The sequence below is a fragment of the Hemicordylus capensis genome, chromosome 5 (genome assembly GCF_027244095.1).
Source record: "Hemicordylus capensis ecotype Gifberg chromosome 5, rHemCap1.1.pri, whole genome shotgun sequence".
Taxonomy (NCBI): Eukaryota; Metazoa; Chordata; class Lepidosauria; order Squamata; family Cordylidae; genus Hemicordylus; species Hemicordylus capensis.
Genome location: NC_069661.1, coordinates 178,710,937 through 178,732,730, shown reverse-complemented (window position 1 = coordinate 178,732,730; position 21,794 = coordinate 178,710,937). Strand labels below are relative to the sequence as shown.

The 21,794-nt window shown below is 42.4% G+C and overlaps 1 protein-coding gene across 6 annotated transcripts in view; it reads right to left on the bottom strand.

Annotated features, from left to right (window-relative positions):
• The window catches only part of PDZRN4 (PDZ domain containing ring finger 4), a 434,390-nt gene that overhangs the window by 199,223 nt on the left and 213,373 nt on the right, over positions 1 to 21,794 (bottom strand). Inside the window, exon 1 of one of the 6 annotated variants that reach the window (XM_053255825.1) lies at positions 16,883 to 17,214. The exons of 4 other annotated variants lie outside the window; for them this stretch is intronic. In XM_053255825.1, the coding sequence (XP_053111800.1) occupies positions 16,883 to 16,951 (69 nt within the window). In that variant the 5' untranslated portion in view covers positions 16,952 to 17,214. Of the gene's footprint in view, positions 1 to 4,221; positions 4,375 to 16,882; positions 17,215 to 21,794 lie in introns of those variants that run through there. One more of the 6 variants, XM_053255827.1, reaches the window with a different exon arrangement.

The window sequence follows — 21,794 nt, the reverse complement described above, 5'->3', positions numbered from 1 at the left end:
ACAGGCAGAAAGAAGTGCTTCAGCAATGTTAAGATTCTTTCACTCCGAAAGTGGAGAAGTTATCCCTGCAGTGCTCAAATTATTTGCTGGTAAAGCATTGGCCCAACTTTTGTATGGCTCACAACTGGGCCCCTGCCCTAACTATAGGCTGCTGGAGATAATCCAATCTAAGTTTCTTAGAGCAGTATTCAGGTGCCCTCGATGTATCTCCAATGCAGCACTGAGGTCGGAATCAGGCCTCCAGAGGGTAGAAACAAAAGCATGGATTTTAATCCTCAGTTATTGGCTTAGGATACATTTCTCCGCTCTGGGATTGATCCCTCTTATGTTGGCCGATAGGTTTCGATCCATCTGGACACGAACACTGATGGGTAAAATTGTCATCACTTGACCTCTCTGCTGAACATTTGTCATTATTAGATTACAGTCAGGCCAAGGAGATACTCAAACAGAGGGTCTTGGACATTGAACATCAGAACGATTTAAGATCCATCCCAGAGACCATAAGAGGGTGCTTTGGTGACTTTAACCAGGAACCTGCTAGCTATCTATTGTCCCTCTCATCACAGGGTTTTTCTCAGAGCAAGATATGGTGCCTTACCATCAGCGGTCTTATCAGGAAGGTTTCTGAAAACCCCTCTGGCCAGTCGGTTATGCCCCTGTGGCTCAGGTGAGGTCAAATCTGTCCACCATGTGCTGCTGTTTTGTCCTTTTTATAATGATAGCTGGTGCAGTCTTATTTATCCCTTGCTATCACGCTTTCCCGGCCAGACTGCTTAATTTTACACCACACTTCTCCTGGCAGATAAGAAATCTTCCACCACCTACAAGGCTGCCAAATTTTGTGCAGCTGCTGTTAAGATCTGTCAACAGCTAACCTCTAGTCCTTTTTAGATGTCATTACATAAGGCTTTTGTGTTGATGTATTCTGTATGATTTACTTCTTATCTGAATGTAGTATCATCTGTTTGTATAAATAGGAACATAGGAAGCTGCCATATACTGAGTCAGACTATTGGTCCATCTAGCTCAATATTGTCTTCACAGACCGGCAGCGGCTTCTCCAAGGTTGCAGGCAGGAATCTCTCTTAGCCCTATCTTGGAGATGACAGGGAGGGAACTCCTCTTCCCAGAGCAGCTCCATCCCCGAAGGGGAATATCTTATAGTGCTCACACATCAAGTCATCCATTCATATGCAACCAGGGTAGACCCTGCTTAGCTAAGGGGACAAGTCATGCTTGCTACCACAAGACCAGCTCTGATCAATGATTGTAATAAAGTATTTCATTCATTCCTCTGCTTGGTCAAATTACTAAACTTTAGAGTTTGAATAACAAGACCCAAGTACAGGTGCATAGGGATATGGATGGCTCACAGATCGTCTGTACCATTCTGGAACTTGGCTTGCAGGTATATCAGCACTTGCTGAGAAGCAGAGTTCTGTTGGGCATGGAACCTGTTCTGTTGGGCATGTCCAACAGAATTCTGTTGGACATGGAACAGGACTCCACAAGTATGTACAGTGCTTTCACAAAGGAGAAGTATCATGCCCCAGATATTTTAAAATGTGACTGAATCCTGCTCTATAGGCCTCTAGATTGTACTGACACATTTGTCTAAGAAATGCAGGTACATTAATATAACACATTCATGGTAGTTTTCAATGTAATATTATAAAGTAAACCCAAATATTATGCTGCTGCTTCATACTGTTAATTATTTGTATTTTATACTATTTCTGCTGTTTCAATGGTTGTGATACCAGATGAATATGCTTAATTATTGAATTACAGAATCATATTATTGTTGAATGAGATCAATATAAAGGTTATCTAACCCATTCCTGAAAGATACAGAATGTACCCTAAACAAACAGATTAGAGAACATAAAGCAGAAATGCAGGGATGCCATCAGCAGCAATCAGACATGATTAAAGATACAGGAGAGTCTAAAGGAAAAATAAACTTCTGCATATACTTCAAGGAAACTATACCACAGAGAACATGACAAAAATTATCCAGAGCCATCAGTATAACTGATATGGAAAAAACACATCTCCAAACTCATAAGGAGAATACATTATTTATGTGCAGAAGGTCCTAGGTTCAATTCCTTACTTCTCTAGGTAGGGCTGCATGGAGGTGGGGAGAATCTGTCTGAAATCTTAGAGAGGAGTAGACTGTGGTATGACTCAGTATAACATAGCTTCACATGCTCAATATGGCTATTCAGTTCTCTGCATCAGCCACACAAACTGGAATATTAACGTTTTCTATAGCACAGCATCACATCATTACAGAGTGCCCTTCAGCTACACGATCTTCAGTCTAAGTGGGAATACCTCCCAAAGGCAGGGTGCAATATTCCCATTTTGCTTGGCTTGCAAAAGGTAAACATTTAAAGGAATGAATTTATTTTAATGTATGTATATGTATAGTTTAATTGGGCATCCTACGGTTTCCCTCAAAATGTTGTTACTGATGCCTACCCACTGGTGGCAGGTGGGCAGAATCTATATCTACAAAAGCTAGTTGCTAATATTCTGTTACAGCAGTGAGACCAAGAAACAAAACCCAGCATGGGGCAATTGAATAGAAGCAGCCATTATCTCAATGGCCCCAGAGCATGTTTAGCCTTTGGCCCTCATGAAGGATTGCCATTCACTCCTTTAAATGAGCAAAAATGAACTACACTTGATTAGTAATGAGGGCAAACTCTACTCTCAGCCCAGACAGTCAGTGGTTGGCCCATGCTCACTGAGGACAAGAGTGCAAAGTGCAGAGAGCACATACAGATGTACTCAAGATTGAAGTGTACAATCTCTAGCTCCACATGCACACAGGCGTGGAGGACACAGACATCATAATGAGATACTGATATGTCAAATAATGTTACATCATATATAGTTATAAATATGAATGACTATTTGCTGATACATCACATATAGATATAAATATGAATAAGAGAAAGACGCCATTTCCAAAGCTTGTTTCATATGTTAGTGCAGGGTTTTTTTAATCAAAAAAATTTACTGGACTACAAGTTCCATCATTCCCACTCCCAATGGCCAAACCCCTGTCTAGTATCACACCAAGAAACAAACTGAGGGCAGAAATATACAGAGGAAGATGTGGAATATGCAAATAGGAGTGAGCTCGATAGTTGTTATAACAAAATTAGTGTTCTACAAACTGAGACTATTGAACTAACACTGTTGAAATACAGCAAAATCTGACCCTTATCCTAGACACTAAAGTTATTACCAGACAAGATTAACTCCACCCCATTGTTATCCAGAAGTACATCAATTTTCTTAACGCCATGTAAGTTAAATGCTTTCCTTCACAGAGACAATAAAGTACTGCACATGGAGTCAATGGCCAACATGATATGCAACATAACCCCAGTGTTAGTGATCAGCCAGTGCTGCTGCACATGTCAAAGTCAGCCTGGTGGTGTTGCAAAACTACATATAACAAGAGTGCACACAATTGCACAATGGAATGTACATTGTTTCTAATACAAGTTTCATTGCTCAAGTGTGCACAGTTATGCAATTGCACTCTTGCAAAACACAACATTGGCTAACTTTTATGCGCACAGCAGCACCATCCTATTGCTAATGCTGGTGTTTTGAGGTTCATAATATTGGACAATGTTACAGCTTCCCATCACTTCTTAAAGCAATGTCCTGGATTTCACACTACAGAGCCCACATAGATACAAATATAAGTAACAAAAAAGCCCATGATAACCTTCATAAGAGGTTCCCAGTATAAATAGTAACAACAAAGTCAAATGAAAACAAAAGATCAAAATAGAAATCACTGGTCTTTGGGTGTTTTTGATTGTCCGGTTTCTTGGTTGCTAGCCTGCTAGTTAATGGTTCTGTTCATTGTCCTTGAAGAGAAACACACAGAGAAAGAAACAGAAACACATTCATTTTGTAATTGCTTCTCTTCATCTCTAAACAGTGACAATACCGCAGTGTAAAACCCACATGGACTATAAGAGCAAAGTTTCTGATTACTCTCCTAGGTGATGTAAAGCCTCTATTTACAGTAGTTGTAAATTTACTAAAAGCTCTATTCAGTTGTAAATTAACATCTTAATGTTTATAGCAACTAATTAGTATAAACTTTTTGTTTAGGAAATATCTGAAGTACAAATAGTAAACTTAATTTTCATTGTTTGAGACAGCTAGATAAAAATCACTTACCTTGAGAGAAATGATAAAAAGCTATGGATGAAGACTTGCCAGAAAGCCATGGAAAATGCTGTAATGGTCTAGAATTGTTAAGGCACTCAGCACTAGTCACTAGAAATTCATTTCTGCCATAATGCCATATAGGAATCATTGTTCAGAATTCATTTAGACCTCCTGGCATAAGAAGGCATAAACTAAGGATTTGCATCTACATAATAATCATCGCTCAAAATCTCAACACTGCTATATAGAGCTTCTGACTGTAATTCCTGTATCTAGTTCATTAACCAAGTAATGTTTGTGCAGTGCACAAAATGTAGAACACCTAATAGAAGTAGTGCTATCAAGCCAGCCTGTAAAACAGAAGAATCTATCTCAATGTTCAGATTGTTATCTTTATACCTGCGCATGAACCGGAGATGTCTAGGCTCCATGGTGAAAGCCCAGCAAGAGAAGCTAATTAGCCTAAATGCTGCTCAGAAATGATAGGAGAAGAAATATTCAGAGAAAGAAGAGTGCTTCTCCAGGACTCAGACAAATATCAAGGCAGAACTACACATTACATGCAAATATATGTAGCAGAAGTCCGACTACAGCTTTTCGTAGAAAAAAGAAGCTTCATAAGAGTGTGATTTTGCAGCAGAAAGGCAGTGGGTGGGAGAAGGAGCTTAACCCTTTTCCTACCCACATTGCTTCTTTGCTCCAATGCTCTACCCAAGTTGCTCTTCCCTGGAAAATTACAGATGCACATTTACCCATGCATATATGTTTCTGGGGAGGAGCAGATGAGAATGGAGCAGATTAGGAGAACAGAACCAACAGGCATGGAAAAGATGTGCCTGCCTCCTTTACATTCAAGATAACCCTTCCCAAAGCTCAATTTCTCTAGAAAAAATAACCATCAGGCCTTTTTTATATGGTATAGTTCTGTTCTCAGAATTTTTGAATCATTATGTTTAACTTTCTTCTCACATGCAAGTCCACATGCTGCAGCCTTGGCAATAACTTTGGATGCAGCACCCATGTGGGTCCTTCCTCACTGTATTACCGCCACAGCCTGGCTAAGTAGCTTCTCCTACTGCCCAAGCTTCTTATTGCCCCTACCACCACACACACTACTTTCCTGAACAGCTTCCTCTATTTCCCATCTCTTTTGTTCCCTCCCACACTCACAACATTCCTACTGTCAATGCCTTTTGTTGCCCATCCCCTGCCATTATGATCTTCCTGTTCCTATTCCTACCACTGCTGTTACCTTTAGTCAAAGAAATGCAGCACAGTTCTACAGTGGTTGCTTATTTTTTTCTCCCAGTCTCTCTCACTCCAGGCTTTAAATGGCCAGAACCGCTTTAAAGCCTGGAGTGAGAATACCACTGTAAAGCTCTAGCTTCTACAGAGCCTTGCGGTGTTTATCTGACTAGCCACTACAGCACTGGCAGTGATAGGAGAAACACATCCAAACAATATGAATGCTGCCAGTACTCTGCTGATGAAAAATGTATGTCCACACAGAAAGCATTCAGGCTTATGGCAGCTGAGGCTGATGCACCAGACCAATTCATCAAAGCTGAAAATTGAAACAACAGGTCTTATCCAACAGGAATCTGTTTAACCTTCATCCAGATTTTGGGGTAGATTCCTACCTCCAGCTATGTAAAGATATGTAAACAAGCAAACCACTGCACTTCCACTATATTCTTGTTGTTACCTCTTGTTCTTGTTGTTAACTCTTACCTGCACTCTGGTACAAGATAAATCCACAAGTATGACCCCTCACAAGTTGTGATATTTATGTTATTGATTTTAAAAAAATGTCACAGGGTAGAAAACGATGTTATTGATTTTTTTAAAAGTCACAGAGTAGAAAATGAATTGGTTCCTTATGGTGGGGTGATTTCTATCCCATTCCCATGTTAAGTCAATGGGGAGAAAAACCACCCCAGAAAATGAATGGAATCCCTATTGTGCGGTGATTTCTGTTATAAGTAAATTGGGAGAAAACCCATCCCAGGAATGAATGGGCTTTCTATGGGAAGTGGTTTAGGAACACAGGAAGCTGCCATATACTAAGTCAGACCATTGGTCTATCTAGCTTAGTATTGTCTTCACAGACTGGCAGAGGCTTCTCCAAGGTTGCAGGCAGGAATCTCTCTCAACCCTACCTTATACCATCAAGTACTACCACTTAATGCGGCTAAGCCATGGCTCCCAGAGGACCAGCAAGAGTGCCCTAAAATCACCTGCAAACAGAAAGCTAGTGAGCTAGGCAAAACATTCAGTGAAACCCACTCACATTTCTTAAAAGAGTGTGTGGTAGCCAAAAGAGTGTGGCAGGGAGTAAGCAAGCTGTTAGAGTGGCCTGATTTGGAAAAACAGACTTGGGAAGAACTAACCTCAGGTTTGAGCGATAGAACCTCCTTTCGAGGTCCCAGAAAGAAACCTTCAAGGAAACGGGACGGAACGGGTGCCCTCATACTAGGGAATTTGAACGTTCCCCTTCTCGTAATTAGGTTAGTAAACCTGTATGTCATTTATGCAATGCTCCTGCATAGGAATAGGGAGGGAAGACGCAACCAAGAGGTTCACGCAGATGAGACAGTAAATCTCTTCTGGAAAAGTTTGTGTGGTTATGTGCAAAATGACAAGAGTATCTCTTCTAAACAGCAATGGGACAAATTGTGGAAATGGATGTTGGACGTAACCCCCCCGATTACCTGATGTGCCTTGAAATCCCCCACACCCGAGTTACAGTACTACCTGCATATACTTCATAACCTTGTGGATTTCCAAATCCTTGTGTGTAAATCTTTGTAGATATATCATGTACAAACAACCACTTTGTATATAATTGTGCTTTGGCAATGTACTGTATGCTTTGGTAGTTTGTTGGTTCAATAAAAAAAATCTTGCCCTATAATAAATAGATAGATAGATAAATAAATATCTTGCCCTATCTTGGATAAGCCAGGGAGGGAACTTGAAACCATTTGCTCTTCCCAGAAGGAAGAGGGGAATCCCCTGAGGGGAATATCTTAAAGTGCTCATACACTTCTAGTCTCCCATTCATATACAACCAGGGTGGACCCTTCTACGGTTGCTAAGGGCCCACCCAAGGTAGCATGCTTGCTACCACAAGACGAGCTCACCTCTAAAAAAAAAGGGGGGGGTTTCTATCCCATTCCCATGTTAAGCCATTTGAGATGGGGGGGGCACCCTGTTTCTCTTTGGAAACTTCAGTTGTGCTTCCCCTGATGATGAAAGACTCTCAAAACTAGTCTGAGGCACTGCATAGTTCTATTATTCCGAGTTAGGGCAGATGAAACCAGCCCCTTCCACTATGTCAGACCCAGTGCCTGGAACAAGTAAATAATTCAGAAGCATCTGACCTTGCAGAAGCAGGGATTTTAGCCAGCAGAACAAAGCAAAAATGACCACAGCACCAGCAAACACAATATATTAGCTTCAGTAAGCCTGGCAACAGTGGAACAACCACTTCAGTACATCTCTGGTCTTTTCCAATTTCTACTAGTGGGATACAACCCAGAAGAGGGTGGAGCTGGAGCAGCAAGAAGAGAGCCAGCATGGTGTAGTGGTTAGAGTGCTGGACTAGGACCGGGGAGACCCAAGTTCAAATCCCCATTCAGCCATGATACTAGCTGGGTGACTCTGGGCCAGTCACTTCTCTCTCAGCCTAACCTACTTCACAGGGTTGTTGTGAGGATAAACACAAGTATGTAGTACACTGCTCTGGGCTCCTTGGAGGAAGAGCAGGATATAAAATGAAAATAACAATAACAATAACAATCTATATTATTATTTCTCCTTGGTGTGCCTTCGAATGTGCGTCCTGGCGCCCAGTCTGATTGGCTGGGTGGAAGAAGGCGCCTGATTGGCTGGTGCACCCAGGAAAACTGGCCAGCGGCAGGCCAGGCCGCGGTGATGGTGGCGGTGGGCCTGGCCGTGGAGGCGGCACTCGGCCCAACAGCCTGGGCCCATCCCCACCCAGAGACTGGGGCAGAAGGTGGGGGTGGGGGAGAGGTAGCTGGCCCTGAAGAGGCCAGCCACAGAAGTGGCACTTGGCCTGGCGGCGATCCAGGCCACGGAGGTGGCTCTAGGCCAGGCGGAGGCAGAACCAGCCGCCAAGGCCAGGTGGCCATGGGAGGCTGGGGTGGGAGGGAACCGGGTGGTGGGGCCCTTTTTGGCCTGGTAAGGAGAGTAAAATGGGGAGGAGGGGAGGAGAGGGGGAGGGCAAGAGAGTGGGGAGGCAGGGGGAGAGCAAGAGAGCAGGGGGGGAGCAAGAGAGAGGAGGGCAGGGGGAGGGCAAGAGAGTGGATGGAGAGCAAGAAATAGTGGGGCAGGGGAGAGGGGAAGGGCAGGAGAGAGGAGCAGGGTGAGGAGGAGGGCGGGCAAGAGAGAGTGGGGCAGGGGGCAGAGGGGAAGGGCAGGAGAGAGGAGCAGGGCGAGGGGGAGGGCAGGAGAGAGTGGATCAGGAGGGAGGGGAGGGAGCAAGAGAGTGGGGAGGGAGGGGAAGAGGGGCAAGAGTGTGGGGCAGAAGGGAGGGAGGGGGAGGGAGAGTGGGGCAGGAGGGAGGGGGGAAACAGCCGGCCCCAAAGAGCGCACAGATGCTCTGTGCAGGTAGGCTAGTAATAATAATAATAATAATAATAATAATAATAATAATAATAATGTAGAAATGGGATGTTTGCCTCTGAGCAGACCAAGAGAAGTGTAGTTCAGCAAGAGGAGACAGTGAATGAAGCAACTCCCTTCCCTGCAATCTGAGATTAAGAGAAAGGACCATCAAGAACTCTGAGGATGGAATCCAACTACTGGCTGAAGTCCTAGAAAACCACTACTAATCAGAGTAGACAATGCTGCTCTAGATGGTCCAAGGTCTGATTCAGTCAGTTTCCTATGTTCTGATGGAAGCATCTTGACCTAACAGGACTGAAAGTGTATCTTGGCCTGTGAGTCCTTGCTGGTGTGTTTCATGCCACTCACAAAACACTGAAGGCAGTACATTTCGGGCCTTTGTATTACTGAGCCATGATGCTGCTGAGATGGTTTGACTTGATGATATCACAAGTATTTTAGGTTCTATGACAAAGCCACATGCCATGAGAACAGAGTGATTGCCAACATGGCAATCATTAGAGATATCTGGACCTTGTTTGTGCAACAGCTGCAGCACAGCTACATACCTGGGTCTGATCAGCAGTTGATGAGCAGATGTTAGGTTTCCAAGGTGCTGTCCCTTCTGGCAACACATGCCAAGCAAGCCAAAGAAGTACAGTTTGAAGATATGGTGTTGCTATGATGCAAAAATATCCTACCCAGTGACAGGAGATGTTTACTTTGGGAAGCAAGCTAGAGGACTGCAACAAAAACAAGTAGGCATACAAGTTGTGCAGTAGTCTGTACAGCCATAGAATAACACTTAGGGCTGCTTCAAGTGAATCTCCCCTCTACATGCATTCCAAAATGCGGTTGGATCCCATGCAGAGGGGTGATTCAGATGAGCATCCCTCTCATGCATTTGAAGGATGTGCCAAGAGTGCATTGGCACATCCACCAGTGGTATCAGGGCAGATATGTTCTTGCCATCATTCTGATGTTCTCATGTGTGCAGAGCAATGTTCATCTGTACCTGCCCTCTGAGAACTGTGCTGGGAGATATCTTTTTTTCCAGTGTATAGTTGGCAGAGACTCTTCTGAGCAATGGGTTGACCTGTGTAAGTGCTATGTGAGACAACAAGCCTGACATATTCCCAGAGATGCAGCCACATTCACAAAGAGACTGGCCTATAGAATACACCTGACCAGCTCCAAGATCTGTGATGATTGCCTTTAGGTCAGTGACAGCAGTCACAGTGTTCCAGCTGCACGTTCCTAGAGTAAAATGTTAAGTTATTGTGGGTTCTGTGGCATGAAAAAGTTGAGAAACTTCCAATGTTACTATAGGAGAAAGTTCTACTCTTGTGTAAAAAAAAATCATGACTGGATGAGGGTTAAAATGAAGCAACCAGAAGCTAAATAGAGGGTTACTGATAGTCAATATTCATCTGAATATAGCCAAGAGACTAGCAACGCAGACGTTGCACTAGCAATGGCCAGACCCTAACTGATGTCTTAGGAGCTAATGAGCTTTGTCTCCACCCCTTCCTCAAAGCTGCAACATTGCCTAAAAGGTTCAAGGACTTGGCAGTTAATCCAGTAATCTGTGAAACTCCTTGAATTCATTCAGATAATGAATCTGGCACTTCTGGTAAACAAGCTGCTATGAGGACAAGACATCTCATTGTGTGCAGGAAAGTATTGGAGAAGTGAACTCTAATATTTTATTTATTTATTTGATTTATATACCGCCCTTCCAAAAATGGCTCAGGGCAGTTTTCAAACGGATATTGACGTTTGAAAGTTCTGGGTATTGAAGGAAAGCAGGTGAATGCTGCTGCAAAGTGTTGAGTGAGATCATGGAAACCTATAGATGGAAAAGCCTTTGATATTTCAGGGACTTGAGATCCCAAATGAGTGCTTGCTCAATCATCACACTGCAATTGTGTGAAATTTCTCTGAAATTTCTCTGTAGAAGCTTCACTCCTGCTGCTCTTGGCTTGTCAAGGTACTAGTGGAGCAACAGTTTTGGGAGCTCCCACCACTAGCCGCCACTCACTCACTTGCCTTCCTCCTTGGACCCCATTCGGACACAGACCCATTGCTTCCCTGACCATCACCTCACTGGGTACCATTCTTCTCCTGGCCCCACTGGGCAGTCCATGACCTCTGTACATACACCCCTGCTTCAAGGAATGGTAGCTTGATCATGATTAAATTCCTTATTCCAGCCAATTATCTCAATGGCAACAGGGAGAACTATCATGTACTTGGCTTCTCTATATTGCATAAGTAAAAAAGGTAAAGTGTGCTGTCAATTCGATTTTGACTCCTGGCACCTACAGAGCCCTGTGGTTGTTTTTGGTAGAATACAGGAGGGGTTTACCATTGCCTCCTCCCATGCAGTATGAGATGATGCCTTTCAGCATCTTCCTATATCTCTGCTACCTGATATAGTACCAGCAAGAGTTCGAACCGGCAACCTTCTGCATGTTAAGTCAAGCATTTCCCCACTGGACCACTTAACATGACCTATATTACATGGCTGGATCTAATTATTCATCTTAATTATTGTTATACAAGTTTTAGGATTTTCTGTTCTTTAGGATCAGAATGGTAAAAGCCATTTGAACTAATGTTGAATCTGAATATTTTCAATCCCATAAAATGCCCACCTATAGGGATGATTTTCCATAGCTCTTTTATAAAGAATGAAAATTGTGGAGAATGCTTGCAAGGGATTGGATATGGGGAAGAAGAAGGAACATGCCCTATTTCAACTAGCTAGCATTACCAGAATAGTCACACATAACTGAGTAGTTGCAACTGTGTATGGATAGGAAAAAATGCATTCTGATGTGCAATCAAATTAATATTCTACTGAAAGTAATGCACAAATATGGGTGCAAAGCCATTCACTATGGATTAAAGATAAATTGTGCTGTCAAGTCGATTTTGACTCCTGGTGCTCACAGAGCCCTGTGGTTGTCTTCGGTAGAATACAGGAGGGGTTTACCATTGCCTCCTCCCGTGCAGTATGAGATGATGCCTTTCAGCATATTCCTGTATCGCTGCTGCCCGATATATTACCAGCGGAATTCAAACCAGCAACCTTCTGTTTGTTAGTCAAGCATTTCCCTGCTGAGCCACTTAAGATGGCTTGACTGATAATAAAGTAATTAGATCTGATTGGGTATGTGGCCATGACATCATCATTTTAACTATGTGAACATAATAGAATTGAGTGAATTGGGTAGAATTCTGCAGTGAAAAAGAAGGATCCATGAAATATAAATAAAACCCTAAAATGAAGCACATGAAGCAACAATTGGTAGCATCTGCAGCAGCACTGACACTAGTACAGGTAATTTTCTTTTCCCTTCCTCCTTGTTATTTGGGGGGGAGTCCCAACTCCCCCCAAAAGCCAATAGAGTCAAAAGTCAAAAGCGTGTCAGCAATGCCATGGTAGCACTGGTGGCTGCAGGATGGCAGCGGTGTTCCCTCTAACAGGGATTCCCAAATGATGTTGACTACAACTCCCATAATCCCCAAGCAAAGACTATTGCAGCTGAGGATGCTGGGAGTTATAGTCAACATCTGGGAATCTCTGCTAGAGGGAACACTGCTGCCATCCCTCATCCATCAATGCTACCATGCCATTGCTGACGCTCTATTGGCTTTTGACTCTATAAAGTCAATACTTTATAATATTGACTATAAAGGGAACACTGGATGGCGGGGGAGGGGAATCCACTGAGCCACATGTGCAAGATGCCTCTGCTGGTTTCTGAAGATGTTCCCCTCTCCCTGAAGCTACCTGCTCTGATTTCCCCCTCCCACTGCAACCATGGCTCTTCCCCTCCCACTGCAACCAGCCCTGCCATATTCCCTGACTTTCTAAAGGGTCTCTCGACTTGTGAAATGCCTTTTTAGGCTCAGCTCAGGGGAGCTGTAGTGAAGATAAAGGGATGGGGGAAAGTTTGTGCTAGTGATGTTGCATCAATGCTAATCTGGCATACCATCCAATATATTGCGCTGCCAACAGGAGCAGATATACCACTAAGGTAGCAGGTTTGTCAAGGAGCTTGTACATCCATCTAAGGCCCACTTTTCTTATCAAAAAGTTTAACCTTGTGAAAATCGAGCTTAGTGCTAACTTTATTTATTTTTATTTCGTTATTGTTGGATTTATATACCGCCTTTCATTAAAAACAATCTCAAGGCGGTTTACAAAAGTTAAAAAACATACAATAAAATGACAATAAAAATATTAAGCTAAAAATATAAAAACAAACCAAATTTAAAATCTATAAAATACAAGCATAAAAAACTATACACAAGTAAAAACACATAGAAGCAGCAATAAAAACAATCATGTAAAAGCCTAGGTAAAAAGCCAAGATTTAACAAACTTTCTAAAAACTGTGATGGAGTCTGAGGAGCATTCCAAAGTCTGGGGGCAGCAACAGAGAAGGCCCTATCCCGAGTGCACGACAGCCGAGCCTCCCCCATTGTCGGCACCTGGTACAGATCCCCCTCAGATGATCTTGTCAAGTGGGCAGCAACCCTTGGGAGCAGGCGGTCCCTCAAATACCCCGGGCCCAAACCTTTAAGGGCTTTAAAGGTCAAAACCAGCACCTTGAATTGGACCCGGAAATGAACTGGCAGCCAGTGCAACTCTTTCAGAATGGGTGTGATGTGCTCCCAGCGGGCAGCTCTGGATAAAACCCTAGCTGCCGCTTTTTGCACTAGCTTCAGTTTCTGGATATTCTTCAAGGGCAGCCCCACGTAGAGCACGTTACAGTAATCCAGCCGTGACGTGACTAAGGCATGCGTAACTGTGGCCAGATCTGCCTTCTTGAGAAAGGGACACAGCTGGCGCACTAGCCGAAGCCGTGCAAAGGCACCCCTGGCCACTGCTTTCACCTGAGTTTCCAAAAGCAGAGCCGGGTCCAGTAGTACCCCCAAGCTGCGTACTTGTTCCTTCAAGGGGAGTGAAACCCCATCCAGAACTGGTAAAATCTCCTCATCCCAATTGGCTCTCCTGCTGACCAACAGTACCTCCGTCTTGTCTGGATTCAATTTCAGTTTATTAGCCCACATCCAACCCATCACGGCCTCCAGCCCCCGATTCAGGGCATCTACCGCCTCCCTAGGATCAGATGACAAGGAGAGATAGAGCTGAGTGTCATCTGCATATTGTTAACAACTAAGTCCAAGTCTCCAGATGACCTCTCCCAGCGGTTTCATGTAGATGTTAAACAGCATGGGGGACAAGACTGAATTCCTGTGGGACCCCACAGGCCAATGGCCATGGAGCCAAGCAATAGTCCCCCTTTAGCTAATACCACTATATTTTTTAATCAACATTTGATATTTATGTTGTATGTCCACTTCCAAATTATTTTATAATCTGTATAGTGCTGTAAACAAAAATGCTCACACTGAGGTAGGTCACAGGTGGAAAACTAAGTTATCCTAGACTACATATTTAGTCTATGGCAAAGTTTGGACTTGAATCCAAGTCTTTTGGATTCAAGTCCAACTTTATATGCAGAATCACACACTAGCTCTTTATATAAAAGTACACACACACACACACACACACACACACACGTAGGGAAAAAACTGCCATTTCATTGCAAAACTAACCCCAAACAACTTAAAATATTCTGCAAGTCTTCATTTTCTATAGGGCTACAATGCAATCCAATCAAAAAAGGAGATTCTGATGACAAACAAAAAGTAGCAAAACAACACACCTCTTTCAACTGACATGTATCTCATATGTATATACCTTTCTGTTCCAACATGGACACCATAGGAAAGCCAGCGATATGAAAGAGAGGGAAAATAACAAAAGTCTTGACAAATATGACTTGAAATGGCCAGTGTAATCTTAGTGGTACACTTATATTTGTTTCAAGATTGCAAAAGGAAATATTCTTTTGTTATATCAGTTGCTGTCCAGGAACAACTGCCTAAACTATGCTCACTGATATGCAGTCACAAAGATGTATCAATACTGGATCAAATGTAGTTCAAAGATCCACACAGGACCTGATATAATAAGGCATGGTACTGCTCTCTAAATACCTTTATCAGTGACATTTTCCCCACAATCCAGGATGCAAAAGCTGGGAGGTTGAGTGCACATTGCTCTTCTGGAAAACTCACTCAGATTCTTCTAGGGATTATACCTTATCAGGTAAATACCAGGGTTAAAGTGAAAGTGGTAATTCATTTCCCTCCTCTGTCATTTCTTTATCATGAAAGCTGCAACTCTGGCAGAGGAGGTAAACAAACAAGCAAAAGGATGAATACCTCTGGAATCCCTTAACAAAAGGCAGCCACTTTTGCATGCTTAAAAAGCTCTAGCATTCAATGTCACTTCAAGCAAATTTTAAAATGTATTTAATATATTCCCAAGCTCCAGTGTAGTTAGATATTCCTTATGAAATTCAGAAAGGGGGATTGGGTTTGATCTGCTTTCTTATTGCATGGTCTGCCTTCTTTGATCTGCAGCAGTGTAATCTACTGAGCTAGTTACAATTTGTGTTTTGGGGTCTCTTTGGCTATTCACAGTCTGAAGGGAGTAAGAGGCGGGGGGGGGGGGGAGAGAAGTGCTACTTTTCTATGCCCTGAATGGTAACTGTCAGGAAAACTGAATTGCTGGAATTACTTCTATACCGAAGGAAAGTGTTCCACCTACAGTCCATTTTCTGGAGCTGTGGGAACTGATAGGTTATCTGTCAATGCACAGTATTTTTAGGATTGTGGAAGTCTTTGCCACTTTGTTGTTTTTGTAAAATGAAACAGAGGTATTGTTCCCGGTCATAATTGACAATGTTAATCTTCCCTTCTCCCCCTCCCCCCCAGTGATAAAAAGAGTCATTTTTATATTTAATTAATGCAGAGGATCGTTTTGGATACTAGCTAATGAGGCTCTGATCACATTACCATGAAAATGTGCATTAACACTGCAACTGAGGAGGATGTTTCATGTGTAGAGAATCCACTTTGTAATTAGTCCACTGTGAAATGCATCACATCAGGAAGAATTTGGGGGGAGGGGAGAGCAGTAGGCAATGGGCACTTAGCGACTGCTGTGCCAACAGACCACCAACATTCTAAGCTGTTTTGTCCTCAACCCAATATCCCCAGTGCAGTCAAAAACTGGAGGTGTTCAGCCTCTGTCGATGGATGGTGACAAGGCAAAGCTAAGGACGGATTAAGACGAGGATGCAAGTGATGCTGAACGGCACTAAACTTTCATCCACCAGATTTCCAGAGCAAAATCAAAACCAAACCACCCCAATCAAATATGGGCACAGCAGGACTTGTAGAAAATTACAGGGCTATTATAGTGACCCATTATTTTCTTCTTCTGTCTTCCACACATCCCATATTCTGATTGCATAGCAGGCAGACGTTAGCAGTTCACAGAAACATCCTTGCTGCTGGGGCACATACTGAAATAAGTACATGATAAATTGGGCTCCCTGCCTAATGATAAAGGGAAACGGTACAAAGGATGGAAACGCAACAGATAAAACATCACCCATTAAAAAATGGCCACTTTCCAGCTATTCAAAATGCAGAAAACATAGTTCAGATCACTGATTGTTAAGCAAAACAGTCATTTTCAATTAAAAACACACACAAACTCCTCAGTGGCAAACTGAGCCATAAAACTTCTTCCAGCAGTTCTACCTGGAGCCAAAAGGTGTAAAGACCTCACAGTTGCATAAGCCTCAATGAATTGATAAGGGATCATGTTACCAAGCTTAAGATTGTCTATAAACATTACAGAGATGGTTCAATAATAATGCAAGTCTCTGGCTGAGAATCCAGTGAAGATGTACAGAAATGTTAAAAGAAACCCACAGGAAGTTATGTAGGGTGGAAGTGATGAAAAACCTGAAAGATAACCACCATCCCAAACATGCAAATGCACACACAAACACACAAAACCAACATTTGCCTTTTTTAATTAAGTGTTTTTCAAACAGCACAACATGCTTAGAATAGAGCTGCTGGCAGTATCTTCTGCACTCACCTGAGAAACTTCATAAAGCAGTTTGTAGCGTTCCTCTCTCTTCTGAAAACTGCACAGATTGCAACCCATTCTAATAAGAAATAATGAAAGAGCAATGCTTCTAATTTCCCAAGCACTGAGAGGCAAATGCACTGACAGGGAAGCACCCTCCAGACTTGACTACTGTTTTTCATCAGTCACTTCAGTGCAGGAACACAGACACGCCACTGTTAGCTGGAAGCACAAGCCAGGGTTGTATGTGTAAGCAGCATGCTCTTCTTCCTCTTCTCCAAGTATCCCACCCTCACGCATACACACAGACATACACAGAGTTTCATCTCAGTTCGCAGCAACACTCCCCCTGTCTCTGCATCAGTGCACATGACTACACAGATTCCAACTCATGAATATTAATAGAGACTCATTGATTATTTATGACAGAACGCGTTAGCAGGGAGGGGTGTCATCGTTGCTGTTTATAACAGATGTATATTCACTAATTAAGAAGCAAATGTAGTGTGGTTAAACAAAATACACGTGTCATTAACACCTTTGTATATTAAAGATAGAACACATCAAGATATCTTTTTGGGGAAATGGTGAAGATAACACACACTTGTCTTTTAACTTTAGAATCAAAAGGCTAATTTATGAGTTATAATTTTGGAGAAACCAGATGCAATCAGGACGTTCCCACCATGGGCAATAACAATTATGACACTTGTTTTCAAATACTTTAAAAAAATGATTCTTTTAAGTTAATACAGAACTGGGTGGGTTTTTTTCTCCCTTAACAGCTGAAGCAAACAAGAAAAGAAAACAAATCCAGATGGTTGTACTATACTCTTCATTTGCTCAGTAAAGCCAAATCTGCTGAAAACTAAAATTAGAAGAATTTTAACACTCTACAATATGTGGATGTATTATTATTGTTACTACTTAGATCTTTAACCCACTTCTGAACTGAAAATCTCAAAGACCTTATTTATGTAATTTTAATCCAAGCAAACAGCATATATACCCACATATATGACTTCACATTCTATATTTATTTATTTTTCAGATTTTTGATACCATACCATATATACCAAATAATGTATGCTCATTTTCAGTACATTTACTTGGAAGCAATGTCCATTTATTTCAGTAGAACTTAGTTTCACTCAAATGAGTTTAGAGCCAGGAATTATGGCAAAGCATGGAGGCTGTACCTACGTAGTATTTCAGTTGCACCTAGGTACTGTGTCGGTGCAGCCTCCATGTTAATCACTTGTTAGACCTATCCACATGTGACACATTTATTAGCCCATTCCTCATTGTACTTGAGTCCAGTGTTTCTCTGAAGGGATAAATGCTATAGTTGTGGAGAAATTCTTCCCACAATGTGGATTGCTGGCTCTCCAGTGTTCCTTATCATAGGGATGATCTCTTCCCCAAAATAAAAGCCTGTAAAACTAAGGGAAATACACACAGTGGACAACATAATGCTATGCAAGATGTGTGCATTCTATACGTGGATTCAACTAACTCAGCAGTGGTGATTGCGTTGATTGTTATTCTTCTGATCTCCCTTCCCTGCAAGCACCCTGTTGCACCCAAAAATACCATGTGTCCCAAAGAGCTCTTACAAGGAAGGGGAGATCTATGAAACTCACCCTGCACATGAGCACTGGTGATACATTACACTGGTACACTTGAGCAGCATTGATGCTTCTCACACAGTGTGAGTACTGCATTAGTTAGGATGTCATCCAAGCAAAATGATCTTCCATACATGGACTGCCTTTCTGATATGACATACATGAATGTGTGCACGTGAAGAAAACACAATACACTGCATGGTCTCTAGCACCAGTAGTAACCTCAGGCAGGAACTTAATAGGGAATTTTAGAAAGCTGTTAGAAGAGGCAAGGAGCCTCCTGAGGATAGAAACAGATACAGAAAAACAAGGCAAGTTTTCCAAAAGATCTCTGAACTCAGAAGGAGGTTCCAACCTCGAATTGGAATATTAAGGGATGTCAAAGGACAGATAATAACTGACGCAAAGAAGATCAAACAGTGATGGAAGGAGTATACTGAATATCTGTACAGCAGGGACGTCAACATCCAAGATACTCTAGAAGATGGAGTATGGAGACTAGAAGACTAGAACATGGAGAGGAGAGCTGGTCTTGTGGTAGCAAGCATGACTTGTCCCCATAGCTAAGCAGGGTCTGCCCTGGTTGCATTTGAATGGGAGACTTGATGTGTGAGCACTGTAAGATATTCCCCTCAGGGGATGAAGCCGCTCTGGGAAGAGCAGAAGGTTTCAAGTTCCCTCCCTGGCTTCTCCAAGATAGGGCTGAGAGAGATTCCTGCCTGCAATCTTGGAGAAGTCACTGCCAGTCTGTGAAGGCAATACTGAGCTAGATAGACCAATGGTCTGACTCAGTATATGGCAGCTTCCTATGTTCCTAAGTTTAAGATATCCCCTACTTGCAAGAACCTCTAGTACAGGAACATGAAGTTAGATCAGCCTTCCAGTCATCACCAAGTCGGAAAGCTACAGGAATTGATGGAATAGCTACAAAAATATGGCAGGCAACCAAAGAAGAAACAGTCAAGGCTCTAACCAAACTATGCCAGCAAATTAGGAGAACAACACAGTGGCCAACTGATTGGAAGAGGTCAGTCTACATACCCATACCAAAGAAAGGAGAATTAACAGATTGTGCAAACCATCACACAATCTCCTTAATTTCATATGCTAGCAAAATAATGCTCAGGATCATCAAACATAGATTAGAGCCCTATGTGGAAAGGGAAATGCTGGATGTTCAAGCTGGTTTAAGAAAAGGCCGAGGAACAAGAGAAATCATTGCTGATGCACGCTGGATAATCAAGAAAGCCAAAGAATACCAGAAAGAAGTCAATATGTGCTTTATTAACTACAGAAAAGCCTTCGATTGCAACAACCATGTCAAGTTGTGCAATGTCCTTTGGAAAATGGGTGTCCCAGAACAACTCATTGTTCTCATGAGAAACCTATACAAAGGGCAGTAAGCCACAGTCCAGACGAAACATGGTGAAACAGACTGGTTCCAGATCGGCAAAGGAGTAAGACAATGCTGTATACAGGTACTTTGTCCTTCTTTATTCAAATTATATGCTGAACATATACTGAGAGAAGCTGGATTGGAAGAAGATGAGCATGATTTTAAAGTTGGAGGAATAAACATGAATAACCTGCGCTACGCTGATGACACCACTCTGATAGCTGAGAATGCAGTTGATCTACAAGCTCAAGTAATGAAAGTCAAGGAGCACAGTGAAAAAAATGGGACTACAACTAAATGTCAAGAAGACTAAACTAATGACAACGGGTACAGCAACCAGCCTCAGAATTGACAATGAAGACATTGAAGTGGTGAATAGCTTCTGCCTTTTAGGATCGACCGTCAACAGTGAAGGATCCAGCAGTCAAGAAATACGCCACATACTAGCACTTGGTAGGGTTGCAAAAAAGGCCTTGGAAAGGATATTTAGATGCCGCGATGTGTCTATATCTACAAAGATTAGAATAGTTCGGACAACGGTTTCCCCTGTGACACTCTCGCGAAAGCTGGACTTTGAAGAAGCAAGATAGAAAAAGCATTGATGCTTGTGAACTTTGGTGCTGGAGAAGACTTTTGAGCATATCATGGTCAGCTAGGAAAACAAACTAATGGATCATAGAACAAATCATTCCAGAATTTACACTCAAAGCACAAATGACCAGGCTCAGGTTATCATACTTCAGACACATTATGCAAAGACCCAGATCCCTTGAGAAGTCTATAATGCTGAGGAAAGTCGAAGGAAAGAGAAGATGACCAGCAGCAAGGTGGATGGACTCGATTACGACTGCAATGAATGCATCACTGAGAGACATTAAAGGCCAAGTTGAAGACAGATCATCCTGGAGAGAATCTATCTATGTGGTCACTAACACTGACTTGACTGCACTTAATCAATCAATCAGTATAATGCTTTTGGTACATGTGCAGCACTGCAAAGATGGCCAGCACAATCAGTTATAGCATTAGTGTGAGGATGTGTATGGATGGCCTGATGATAGACATCTTCTTCTTTCCTTACTACATCAGATGATCAGAACATTTAAAGCTTTTTTGGAGAAACTCCTCTGCACCCAGGACCGAATGAAGCTTGTGAAGATCTTTGACCTGGGATCCATGGACATATATTGACAATATATTCATATATTAAAATGAACAAATAACAATCTAGAAGTAAGTTCTATTGAGAGCAGTGGGACTTCATTCCAGTCGACCTTTTAAAAAATTGTTCTGGTAATAACTAATATGTCTACTTTCCTTTCACTATAATCTTAATTCATGATTACCATCTTCACAGGATTAGCCTACTTCAGCCTTAAATATTCACACTTTTGCCATATTGAATTGGGGTGGATGACATAATCACAAACTAGACCGTTGAGGTGTCCCTTTGTGTCACTCACTACAACTGTACCAAATTTGGTTCAAATCAGTTAGACAGTCCACAAGTTAGCACCCTTATGACTCAAACATTCATACATCTGCCATCTTGATTTGGGATGAATGACATAAATACAAACTACATCACTGAGGCATTCCTATGTGTCCCTAGACCTGAAACAAATTTGGTTCAAATTGTTTAGGCAGTTCACAAGTTAGCCAACTTGTACCCCATAACATAAGAACAGCCCTGCTGGATCAGGCCCAAGGCCCATCTAGTCCAGCATCCTCTTTCGCACAGTAGCCCACCAGATGCCATTGGAAGCCACAGGCAGGAGTTGAGGGCATGCCCTCTCTCCTGTTGTTACTCCCCTCCAACGTCAGGATGCTCAGAGGCATCCTGCTCCAAAGCAGGATCATCCATGGATGATCCATGGAGTGGAGTGGATCCATGGAG